The sequence below is a fragment of the Perkinsus marinus genome (genome assembly GCF_000006405.1).
Source record: "Perkinsus marinus ATCC 50983 genomic scaffold scf_1104296948516, whole genome shotgun sequence".
In the NCBI taxonomy this organism is placed as follows: domain Eukaryota; phylum Perkinsozoa; order Perkinsida; family Perkinsidae; genus Perkinsus; species Perkinsus marinus.
In genome coordinates, this window is record NW_003210155.1 from 85,568 (window position 1) to 98,301 (window position 12,734).

The window sequence follows — 12,734 nt, forward strand, 5'->3', positions numbered from 1 at the left end:
GTGAGGACTCAAAACTGACATGTTTTGCATCATATCTCTGTGTTTGTAGTTTGCTACTAGTTCCTCCGATGGAAGCGGCAGAATTGTTGGCATCGGCCAATGCGTTGGTAGTGGGTACGGATCCCCTTCAACGAAGAAGGGGATCTTCTTCTGACGCAGTGGAAGTCTCACATACCTGATAACTGTGTATGAGATGGAGCGGGTGGTCAGTATGAAGAGCAACAGTTGCTCAGCATTGCTGAGTCAGCAACTCAAGCTACTGGAAAGGAAGACATCTCTTAAAAGTAGCTGTACTACAGCTGCTGTAGTCTAATGGATAGTGATCGTGAGTTCTATGTTGATGGTCTCAAGCTCGATTCACTGAAGGAATACTTTTCATGATTGTTAGTGATGTAGAATGTTGAATAGTGATGAATAACGAGTTTATCAACATAGACCGTAGAGTGGACCCCCATGGCACTACCATTTGCGACAAAGAACACAACCGTAGTATTTCAATGACCGTCGCTGCATCCTACAGGCGAGTGGGCATATGCGTGAATGATGCCTTTATTTAGGGAGAATGAGAAAAGAAAGGGAAAAAGTTAACGCTACAACCCGCTAAAACCCGAAAGACAGAGACATGACCACGCAAAAGGTTTGGCACCACCAACGCACTTGCCGACGAACCTGCTGCTCGGCAACCTCTTGCAAACACCACCGTGTGTCGCCACGTCACAGAAAAAATCACCGGTAAAACAAGGCCTATGGGGAGGTTTCGGTGATTGAGTAGTAGTAGTAGTAGTAGTAGTAGTAGTAGTAGTAGTAGTAGTAGTAGTAGTAGTAGTAGTAGTAGTAGTAGTAGTAGTAGGAGTAGTAGTAGGAGTAGTAGTAGTAGTAGTAGTAGTAGTAGTAGTAGTAGTAGTTGTGGTGGGGAATGGGTTAGGACACTCGCAGTGAATGATTCTGGTGTCCTTGGGATCGAGAGTCTGGCAAACACGCCCATTTGGATGTCGCGCATAGTCCTTACAGTAAGAGGCATGACCAACTTCCTTCCAGCACAGTGGATCACCACAAAGCTTGTTGGCGGCAACATTGGTGACTGTAACCGCAATAAGAGCAAGATAGCGGGCGAACATCGTGAATGCCGGTGCAAAGGATAAAAAAGATAGGACGAGACCGCCTTGGTAGTGACGTGACCCCAACACCCGTGACAAGGTGTTCCTTGCCATTCTTCACCGCGTCTCATTTCAAACGCTGAGTTTCCGATTTTCCATAATTTCATCACGTAAATGCGAAAGTCATTCTTTACATCTCCCAGCCCCGGTTGCGTGGGCCTAGTAGGGTGCTTCTGTGGGAACCGATCCTAGAAGTATCGACGAGAGAAAGACACTCAGGTATACAGAGTCTGAGTGACACTCAGTGGGTGTACCGATAGTGCGTGTGTCACGCACGGTGCGTGTGTGCACCCTCTTCGGTACCTGCTCCCTGCAGTGCCACTGCAGCAGTGGTGGGATTGGGATAAAATGTATAAGACCTTTCTACCCTCGGCTATTCTACGCTGTCCAGCAGGGACGGGGGGATCCGCTCGTCTCACGGTTTCATTACCGCAGTAGTACTGCCAGTACGAATTGCTAGCGAAACGACGCGACCGTCCGCATCGGTATTCAACTTAGGTTAACAAGTTAACCTTTATTAAATATCCCACTCCCGGTCGCGGAAGTCTGTGGGTGGTTCTGTAGGAACCGACCCTAGAAGTACCGATGAGAGAAAGACACTCAGGTACACAGAGTCTGAGTGACACTCAGTGAGTGTGCCGATAGTGCGTGCGCCACCGTGACGCCGTCACGCACGATGCGTGCGTCACCGTGACGCCGTCACGCACGGTGCGTGCCTGCACCCTCTTCGGTACTTGCTCCCCTGGGGAGCCTTTCCATGGGCTTAAGCTTAAGTTGAAAGGCTGTAATCGACAAATTTGAAAACGGACAAACGGAAGAAACCAGGTTTAGCGAACAAAAATACTGAATTTGATCGTGCAGCATTCCCCGTTCTAGTGGCGTTAAGAGTAATACCTGATCAGACAGGGTGTCTGAGAATCTTCCTACAGAAACTTTCGCGGAAAATTTCCGCGGAAGTTTTCAAATTTCTCCGCGAGTAAAATTTTTCAGGGAACTTTTGCTGAGTGTGCATTCTCGGTCAAAGACCTTCCATTCATCTCATACAGCCTCACGATGATTAGAATGAGAGTGTAGCTTAGCTACTCCTACCTGAGGTGAGTGTTAACAAACCTGCACAGTGCAGGAATGCATAGAATCTTATTATCTTATTACTTAATCTGTATTATCTTAACTGGCGTAAGTGTTGAGCTCTATCCTGTGTTATCACTATAACTATTATGCCATAATGAGTATGGAATAATCCAATTTTGACGTGATACTGCTATAGTAACGACATTAACAACTAACGCAAACGGAAGTGATGAAAAAAAGTAAAAAAAATAAAATCAATTAAGGAGCTTGTTGCAACTGGCTCAGTTGTTTAAAGGAACCGTAAGAAACCTCTAGAGAACTTTTGTATCTGAGAACTAGCCTCCTGACAGGCCCCTGTGCCCGATTACAGTCCAGTACTTTACCGATATTGGCTGCCCTGTGAGGAAGAAGCCTGTTAGTCCAGGAGGCAACCGCTCCCCCCATTGGAGCCCAAGCTGCAGGCTTCTTTGGAGGCTGCATACCGGTAAGTTGCCTCTTCAAGCCTTGAAGTTCAAGGCCGATGCTCATTTGCTAGGCCGGCCAGTGGCCGGCGGCCGCGTTTCCGCTTTGAGCCATCAGACAATAAAGTATCAAAGCTACCCTGAGAAGTAACGTGTCCCCTCACTCGCGGCAGCGACAGACAGCTGAGAGGAAGACGAAAGGTCACAGGGTGGCTGAAATAATCCAGAATGGAATATTTCAAGGATGTTTCAGTGAAATATTTCAAATATTTTACTGAAAAAATTTCAGTGAAATATTTGACTTTCAGCGAAATTCTCGCCTTGTTAGGGTTTTTTCGCTGAGAACTAGTGCTTGATGACTCTCATTGAAATCAGAGTAATATTTCTCCTATCCCCAGCTATATTGGTTCTCAAAAAAATCGGTAAATGGAGAAAGGGCGAATATAGAAAATATGGTTGAAATCGGAGTTCAACTCCGGGAGTTACTTGCCAACGAAGGCGGTCAGACCGCCGCGGTCTTCCTATCCGATAGATAGGACCTATCAAACCGTCTCGCCGCGAGACGCTTGCATGCTCATGCGAACTGGCTTTACTGCTAGGGCATATCTCTGGGTGGTAGCATAGTCGATTATTGAATGTTCAACTTGAGGGATGATCCCTTGAAGTTGAACATTCAATCCCTTAGGGATCCGAGTTCAACATCTCCGTTGTCGACAGCGCTCTCGAGAAGTGAGCCAGTGCTCCATCTCAAAAAGGCAGTTCTGCAAATCTTCTCCATCGGTAGATCCTTTCAAAACAATGGAGAAAAGTTGAAAGAATAGTGTAGAAATGGATCTCACTTGCTGACCTACTTGGACCAGGACACTCCCCGCTGGGCTGGAAGAGCCAAGAACAGGTAGTCAGTCACAATAGGATATTTCTTAATAATTCCATTGTGAAGATGAGTCTATTGAATAGACTTATTTTTATGCAGTGTCTAGTGGGATTTGATATCCTCAGTGGCCCATTGAGCCACTGAGATCCACTGACTATGGGCAATGCTCACTGGGCATGTCTCCGGCAGCTGTCACTTCATGTGTCCCTTAGACAATTGAGGCTTCGAAGAGCAGATCTACTCGCCCCGCCGAGACCGCCTTAATGCTCTGAATATGTATGCAGCAGTAGTCCTTCTCAGCTCGTTCGGCAAGTATGTTGAAGATCGATGGGCGATATTCCTCGTGGATAACGCCGCATCGAGTATGGCCTGGTGAGAGGACATTCGCGTCACTCTGATCTCAGCAGCCTCATTACACGCTTCTGGGAGCTGTGTGCATCTTTGAACCTCAAGCTATGTATCGCGGCGATACAGGCGATACTATCGCCTGTGTGCTCTCACTATCGAACCCAGCTGGCGCCTCCAGCCGGCGCGAATTTACGTCTTTAGTTTCTTATTCGAGAAAATTGAGTAGTTGCCTCAAATATGATCTTGTGGCGCTTGTTGGGAGGGTTGCTCCGGCAAAGGTGAGAGTGCCGATGAGCTTGTAAGAGGCAGCACTCGAGAGCGCATCAGTGAGCAGAGCATCGTCGATCTTTGCGAGTAACTTTTCTCGCTTGTCCGGAGGGAGAGATAAGATTGCATCGGACTGTCAGACCTCTCACAGCTGAATAGTCGTCCAGAAAGTTTAGTAGCGGTATCGCTGAGCAGACCCTGCCAATATGAGCTACTAGCTCAGAGCTAGGGCCTGACTAACACGGCAATAACACCGGTTCTCTCCCTTCACCTGATCTCAGCAGTTCCCCCAATAATTGTAAGGGTCTACACATGAACTCGAGTAGAAGTGTTCGGAGACCAATTAAAACTTCCTCAAAATTCTTCATATTGTTACTCACACATGTATAGTGTGGGAAAATATGCACATGGTCAACTACATGTGTTGGTGAGTCACCAACACATGTAGTCACCAAAGGTGACAATATGAAAATAATGGGAATTTCTCATTGGCCTCTCTACCTTTCTTCCCGAATTCACATGTAAACTTCTATAATTAGTGAGGGAATTCTTGAGCTCAGCCGAGGAAAGCGAACATATATTACTCCAACACACGTGTACTCAAGTATGTGAGTATTCCTCTACACTGCTTTCAGAGCATATCTTAGGTTGATTTTGGCAACCAACGATTCGAAAATTGTAATTCACGTTGTGGAGTTGATTGTCATTACGGAGAAGATTGTTTGGGAACGAATTTGTTCCAAAAGCTTTGGTGAGCTCAAAAGAGTATTCAAAGAATAATGTGATAGTCGCATAAACTTATATTGACATGAGCTCAAATTGGCACGCACTGCAATGCAGTGACTGCATGCGGTAAAACGCGGGAGGTCGTCATTCCTGGTATTCTGAATACGAACAAGTTTCCGATGTATATCGCATGACACCTATACTATAGGTCCTATAATCTAGGCTTCGAACCTCTCTTTTCCCACGTTGAGCTCCTTTAACCTTTGGATCAGGATGTTTCACACGCCAGTAACGTCGGATGCTCTGCTTAAAGAGTCCGAAATCGGTGATACCTGCTAAATGTACTTCGGCAAACTGTTGCACCTCTTCAGTCAAGCCTCTCAGATAATGGGCTATCACAGTATCAGTAGTCATAATCTGATCGGTGGCCGCCTCAATCTCCACCCTAACTAAGTCGAATGCATAGTCGTATTCGTCAATATCGCCCCTGACAGTCGGAGCATCAATGGTGAGGTTGTGAAACTTATTAACAAGTCGGCGGCGGTCCGCAGGAGGCGTGTAGGCCACCCTTAAGATCGCCATTACTCGAGCATAGATGTCAGCATGCTCGAAGCTTTCTATATGTAACGGGAGCGATCCATTATGGCGCTCTTCATACGACCGTAATACTTGAGCTCTAACTCCATGACTCAGATTTTGCAGCAGGACCGCCAGTCGCCAAGAGTCACTCCCAGCACTGAAGGTCAGGTCAACTGACAGCTCTCTGAGGAACTCGTCCAAGCATCGAGGATCAGTGAAACCCTTGTATTCTCCACCATGCAACCGTCCTGCTTTTCGAACAGCCGTCAGAATCTCAGGGAAGGGCTTTCCCCCTCGACGACGTGGGACAACTGAGCCATCAAAGACCTCCGGCGTTGCTCCTTGAACTGACGGGGATCGCTCGGATCTAGTCCGAGCCCCCTGCTCCTGGAGCGTAGCGACCAGACTTGTCAAAGTGGCAAGAGCATCTGTAACCCCCGTCATTCTTTCTTCAACAAGGTCCTTGAAGACATCTAACTCGTTTCTCGGATGATAATGCTGGGTCTCGCCACCAGTGATGTCGGAAAGGTTCGAAGAAGAAGCAGCGTGAGTACGGGGGGGGCTGACTACGGGTACGTGAAGATGCTCGAGTTGTTCTTTGACTAGTAGACGCAAGAGGGGGTGTCATAGAAGTGAGTGAAAGACGCACTGATACTCGTGATGTACCGTTACACTACATCAAGCGAGATCAAAATGACTAATACCAATAATGCAGACAACTGTGTGCGCTCCAACCTAATAGATTCTATCATAGCTGCTGGAAGTGCGCACAAACAGAGTATGCAGAGATACTGCTTCTCATGTACCATCAGTAGTGCTAGAAGCACCCACAACAAGATTGTGGAATAAGGAAACACAGAGTAAGAAGAATAATAGCTCACTTCGCAATATATTTCCGTTAGCCTCGACCAACATAGGGCTCACGCATTGTGCGTTAATGTGCAAGCGTGCAAGCTGAGTATCATCTCAGCATTATTGATACCTCCCATGGGACTCGTTTTCTAATAGTTTTACTCATTGTGTTGGTAGTGGATACGGATCCCCTTGAACGAAGAAGGGATCTTCTGAGGCAGTGAAAGTCTCACATCACCTGATAACTGTGTATGAGATGGAGCGGGTGGTCAGTATGAAGAGCAACAGTTGCTCAGCAACTCAGCCTACTGGGAGGAAGACATCTCTTAAAAGTAGCTGTAGTCTGATGGATAGCGATCGTGAGTTCTATGCTGATGGTCTAAAGCTCGATTCACTGTAGGAATACTTTTTCATTATTGTTAGTGATGTGGAATGTTGAATAGTGATGAATAACGAGTTTGCCAACATGGAGCGCGGAGTGAACCCCCATGGCACTACCATTAGTGACAAAGAACACAACCGTAGTATTTCAATAACCGTCGCTGCATCCTGCAGGCGGGTGGGCATATGCGTGAATGACGCCTTTATTTACTGAGAGATAAGTGAAAAAAGTTAAAGCTACATCTACTCCTACAAGCAGAAACATGAAAAATTATAAGGTCTGGAACCACCAACGCACTTGCCGTGCTCTTTGCTCGGGAACCTCTCGCAGACACCACCGCCTGTCGCCATGTCACAGAATGAATCACCGCCCTGACAAGGTCTATGAGGTGTCGGTGATTGAGTAGTGGTAGTTGTGGTGGGGGTTGGCTTAGGACATTCGCAGGGGATCATTCTTGTGTCCTTGGGATCGAGAGTATGGCAAACACGCCCAGCTGGATTTTGCTGGTAATCCTTACAGTAAGAGGCATTACCAACTTTCTTCCAGCACAGTGGATCACCACAATGCTTGTTAGCGGCAACAGTTAAAAGCGTAATGGCCATAACCATAGAAAGGAGAGCGACAGCGGAAGTGAAGAGTTGCATTAAAAATGTTGAGGTGACAGCTGAATTGGATGATCATTTTACAGAGATGCTTCCAGCCTATTCCAACCACTGACGATTGGTGCAAATAGTATGCTAACACCCAGGATATAGCATATACCGGAGGAATCCGGTTTATCGACAAACACTGCACGCACGCGCTCAGTACGGGACACGTGTGGCTTCATCTTGCTGTGCGACGAAAAATGGCTCAAAGTCCATAGGGATTCCAGGTGGGCCACCTGAGGTGGCGCATGACGGCTCTTGACCTTAATCCACTATTGCATTTTCGCCTTGTCTGAGCCCTGCATTGCAGATTGCTGCTGATTCTCGCGCAGAACATAAAGCATCGATCGACCTTTCGCATTGTGCGGAATGCCGAGTATGGTACGTTAGACTGTGTAGTAGATCCTCCACACATCGCAATTAGTTGCATACCCTGAACTTTGGGGATGCCGATTACGCGATTTCGTGAGCATTCTACATACGAGCTATGCCATGTACAACTCCATTCGGTGAATAGCTTCGCGCCTGAATTGGTGACTCGCCATACCATTAGCGCGAAGCTTTCGGCGAAATTGATCTCCCCACGGGTGTAATTGTGATTCATATGCGTGAAATTGGAAAGGCTGTGAGTATAACAGCTCTGCGAAGATTGATAGTGTGCAAAACACTTGCGAAAGTTGTATTATGCCCTGACTATCACCCGGTCAAAATCCACCAAGATAGGCCTGCTGCTAGAAGAGTAAGAAAGTCGTCATCAGTCCGGAAGTTTCATTCTCTTATCGGTAATCAATTCACATACGATGGAGCGGGTGGTCAATATGAAGAGCAACTCAACCCACTGGGAGAGCTACATCTCTTACAAGTGGTTGTATAGTCTAACGGATAATGATCGTGAGTTACATGCTTATGGTCTAAAGTTCGATTCACTGTAGGAATATTTTTTCTATTCTTGATAATGTGAGATGTTGAATAGTGGTGAATAACGAGTTTGCCATCATGGACCGTAGAGTGAACCCCCATGGCACTGCCATAAGTGACAAAGAACACAACCGTAGTATTTCAATAACCGTCGCTGCATCCTACAGGCGAGTGGGTATATGTGCGGATGAGGCTCTTATTAGAAGGAAAACTTAGGAATGAGTAAAAAAAAGTTAAAGCTACATCTACTAATAGAAGCAGAAACATGAGTAATGATGAGGTCTGGCACCACCAACGCACTTGCCGAAGTGCTCGCGGCCCGGCAACCTCTCGCAGACACCACCGCGTGTCGCGAAGCCACAGACGATATCACCGCCATGACAAGTCCTATGACGAGGTGTCGGTGATTGAGTAGTAGTCTTAGGAGCGGCCTTAGTAGTAGTGGTCGTGACCGGCTCGCAACCCGGGGTAGTAGTGGTAGTCTTAGGAGCGGCCTTAGTAGTAGTGGTCGTGACCGGCTCGCAACCCGGGGTAGTAGTGGTAGTCTTAGGAGCGGCCTTAGTAGTAGTGGTTGTGACCGGCTCGCAACCCGGGGTAGTAGTGGTAGTCTTAGGAGCGGCCTTAGTAGTAGTGGTCGTTACCGGCTCGCAACCCGGGGTAGTAGTGGTAGTCTTAGGAGCGGCCTTAGTAGTAGTGGTCGTGACCGGCTCGCAACCCGGGGTAGTAGTGGTAGTCTTAGGAGCGGCCTTAGTAGTAGTGGTCGTGACCGGCTCGCAACCCGGGGTAGTAGTGATAGTCTTAGGAGCGGCCTTAGTAGTAGTGGTCGTGACCGGCTCGCAACCCGGGGTAGTAGTGATAGTCTTAGGAGCGGCCTTAGTAGTAGTGGTCGTGACCGGCTCGCAACCCGGGGTAGTAGTGGTAGTCTTAGGAGCGGCCTTAGTAGTAGTGGTCGTTACCAGTCCACAAGCAGGGGTAGTTGTGGTGGGGGTTGGCTTAGGACATTCACAGGGGATGATTCTGGTGTCCTTGGGATCGAGAGTCTTGCAAACACGCCCAGCTGGATCTTGCTGGTAATCCTTACAGTAAGAGCCATGACCAACTTCCTTCTGGCACAGTTGAGTACCACAAAGCTTGTCAGCGGCAACATTGGTGACTGTAACCGCGATAAGGGCAAGATAGCGGGCGAACATCGTGATTGACGGTGCAAAGGATAAAAAAGATAGGACGAGACGGCCTTGGTGGTGACCTGGAATGTGACGTGACCCCAACGCCCGTGACACCTGGTTGGTGTCGCCATGGATCCCGTGGAGGCTCCACGGTGGAGCACTTTTCTTGTTATGATGACCTGAGGTTGCTGATGAACTGTATAACAGCCAATAGCAATACATAGTAGTGATTTATAATGATAGCAAAATCGGTACTCGCTGTTAACAAGCCGGCAAAAGTCTCATTAAGCTCGAACTCTCATAGGGACAGGCTTCGTGTCTCCAGGTGGACCCGGATGCTTCCAAACCAAAGACTGCATAGATTCATATCCAACAATGAATCACCATCATTCCTGTAGGTGTCAGTAAGTGAAGTTTGTCCAGAAGCACAAGCCAGGTTGAACTTCAGTTACAGCCACGAGTGCCGCTAAGGAACGTACCCATTTTAGCCTTGGGCGTGGAACCCTCCCTGAACAGCGGGCGCGTCTCTTGCGACTTTTCAAGGCGTCTCCTTTCAAACGCTGAGTTTCCGATATTCCGTAACTCCATCACAGGAATGCGCAAGTTGTCATTATTAAGAGCTCTCCGTGCTGTTCATCAATTGTTGGATACGAGCGATGATGAGTCCGTTGATGAATCTATCAGCTGAAAAAATGCGTATTTTAGCCTCGGGCGTGAGAACGCCTGAACAGAGAGCGCGTCTCTTGCAATTCTCGTCAGCGTCTCCCACATCATGTGTCTCAGACTCAGGCTCCGAACTTGGACTCTAATCCCGTGAATCCAACACTAAAATGCGGTAGTTGTCATCAGTCAAGTCTTTAAACTGCTCATCAAATGTCCGATTCGAGCGATGATGAGTCCGTTGATCAACATATGAACTTCGACATGAATCCTGCCAATCGGTGGAAAATTGTGCCAAAACTGATTCTGGTTGGTCGAAAATACTGGGTAATCTTCACTGAACTAAGTTCCTTGTAGAATAGGCAGTATATGATGCCTTCTCATAGTCAGTGTCAGAACTAGTGTTGAAATATGTGTTCACTTGCATTAGCTGGGCTTAGGCGTTTCCTCACTAATTATAGAAGTGTACAAAAACCAACGAGAATTCCCTAAGATAATAGTGTAGTTGACCATGTGCATATTCTCTTATACTGGTCATCACAGGTTCTAGCTGGTCCGGATCTCTCTGAAATTTTGCCGGAAAATGGGGTAAAACCTGTAAGTAGAGTAAAAAGGTTAGAACGAGAAGTTAGGCAGGTGAGCATGTGGAAGATTCCATTTGGTCACTTGTTTTCTCTCCAGCTTGAAGCTGATATACTCGAGATGCAAGAACGTCACGAAGAGCTCAACAGAAAAGCACCCGCTGATTACACCACAGGTAGGCGAGTCGTGTTCCGGACGGAGCGTTATGTCTATTGCTTCTGATTTGCACTCTAACCCAGTAGAACCAGTGCTCAACACGATATAGGCTACGGATATGACATTGACTAATGGCAAAGCCATTAGGACAGTGCAGTTTCACAACCCGTTAAATGTGAAGTGGCGTAATACTCTGTGTAATACTCTCTGTGAAACCCGATATTTGCGGTGATATGCAGTAGTCGTGAAATATGTTTTTCATTTCATGGGTGAAACTCCAGTGTAGTTGTGAACAGTGCAATTGAGAGTGGTTAAAAAGCCTGCAGTTGCGAATAGTTGAGGGCGCGGAGACAAGTTTCGTGTCTGATAACTACTTTGTTGAACCTCGATAATGCTCGTTTCCAGAATCTGTTCTAGCTTTTTTTATCACTCGAAAACGGTTAATCGAAATATCCGAGAAAAAGCTTCTTACCTATGAGAAACTCGAGAAGATCATTTTAGTTGTTTTTCAGCGAAACGGAGGAACGCCGCTCTCATGGACCTTATCAGAAAATTGAGACAAAAGGACCAACTTAGGTTGAGATTGAGGTAAGAGTGACTGATGAAATTTCCTCGTATCCATTCTTGATCAGTTTGATGTGAATTCATGCTCTTTGATGTCGACGTTGTGAGATTTGCGTTGTCAGTTGACATTAATTTAATATAGTGCATCAGGCAAATGAGATATCAACAAACTTGGATTCGAACGGGATTGCTACATCAGGGGATCTATCCGCTCTGTAGAGCAGTCTTATTATTATGCTTTTCATGTCAATGCCCCTAGGCTCTATCATAGAGCCTAGGAACATAGAGTTGTATGAGTTGTAGAGAGTTGTATGAACATAGAGCCTCTATGTTCATACCGTATATCTTCCAATAACTTCCTGACGACCTAGGAACCTTAAGCTCGTTTCCTTTACCTTAAGTTTAGGACTTCCTTAAGAATCCCTCTTCCTAGTGATACCAGATTGAGCTATTTCAAGGTCCTACGCCTAGGGTTAGGTCCTAGCCCTAAAGGCCCTTCGTTCATCATGAAACGGTGAAGTCTCGGAGTTATCTCCTGACAGAAATATGTTGGTATCTAGGGTAGTGAAGACGTTGACTATGGTGCTGATGACAGTAGTCTATCACCTTGAAATGATGTTGGGTAAACCTCTAACATTCCTCGCTTTAGACCCCCCCCCTCTGAGTTTCAAGACCACGCCCAGTACTGAGTTTAACATGCTGAATCCAATTCTGGTGGCACTCCTGAAGCTTAAGGAGAGGTCTAGTGAATGGACACCGAAATTGTCGATGTTGAATGTGACATACTCGAATTCTCAAAGTCGAACTCATTTGTAACACCATCATTTCTTGCCTGCTGCTCACTTGTTAAACTTGCACCGAAAATCGTGTAGAAGAGTCGTTGTCGGATATTTATCACCGAGTAACACAGAGGCTACGCCTCGGAGCTCATGCTAGGCTAACGAGGAAGACTAGGACAACAGATTGTGTTGTACACAAGTCCACGACTAGGATAGGACATTCTACTCGTTCTGTCAGATTTAGGATGAGGAACTTCAGTCACTCTGTCGGACTTGTGTGCTCGATCAAGCCCGAGCAACGCCTCCAATGCGAAATTGCCGGTTTTTTTCAGTCCTATCGGAACTCCTCTGTGAACTTATCTTCTATATGATTGAGTTACTCATGATTGTGACATCATCTCCGACTGTCGTGCATCTAGATCTCCCTAGAGTTTCTCTCAGAATAGCCCAGCATGGTTGAGTTTGTTATGGGACTCCGCGCACTTCCATGTGCTTGCGTGCTTCCTGAGATCTATAGTCACAGTCAGATCGTCCATAGTTGCTCA

At 46.7% G+C, this 12,734-nt stretch overlaps 3 protein-coding genes across 3 annotated transcripts; 1 reads left to right on the plus strand and 2 right to left on the minus strand.

Annotated features, from left to right (window-relative positions):
• Nucleotides 1–746: 746 nt before the first annotated feature.
• Nucleotides 747–1,142, plus strand: Pmar_PMAR023816 (hypothetical protein; the record flags this gene model as incomplete). Its single annotated transcript, XM_002778601.1, has 2 exons — nt 747–760; nt 926–1,142. The coding sequence occupies 2 exons, from the start codon at nt 747–749 to the stop codon at nt 1,140–1,142; spliced, it is 231 nt and encodes a 76-aa protein (XP_002778647.1).
• A 5,584-nt stretch (nt 1,143–6,726) lies between these two features.
• On the minus strand, nt 6,727–7,361 carry Pmar_PMAR023817 (hypothetical protein; the record flags this gene model as incomplete). The annotated part of the gene is made up of 2 exons (XM_002778602.1): nt 6,727–6,829; nt 7,015–7,361. 2 exons carry the CDS (start codon nt 7,359–7,361, stop codon nt 6,727–6,729), a joined length of 450 nt encoding a protein of 149 aa, XP_002778648.1.
• A 1,169-nt stretch (nt 7,362–8,530) lies between these two features.
• On the minus strand, nt 8,531–9,472 carry Pmar_PMAR023818 (conserved hypothetical protein; the record flags this gene model as incomplete). Its single annotated transcript, XM_002778603.1, has 1 exon — nt 8,531–9,472. The coding sequence occupies one exon, from the start codon at nt 9,470–9,472 to the stop codon at nt 8,531–8,533; it is 942 nt and encodes a 313-aa protein (XP_002778649.1).
• Between the last annotated feature and the right edge of the window lie 3,262 nt (nt 9,473–12,734).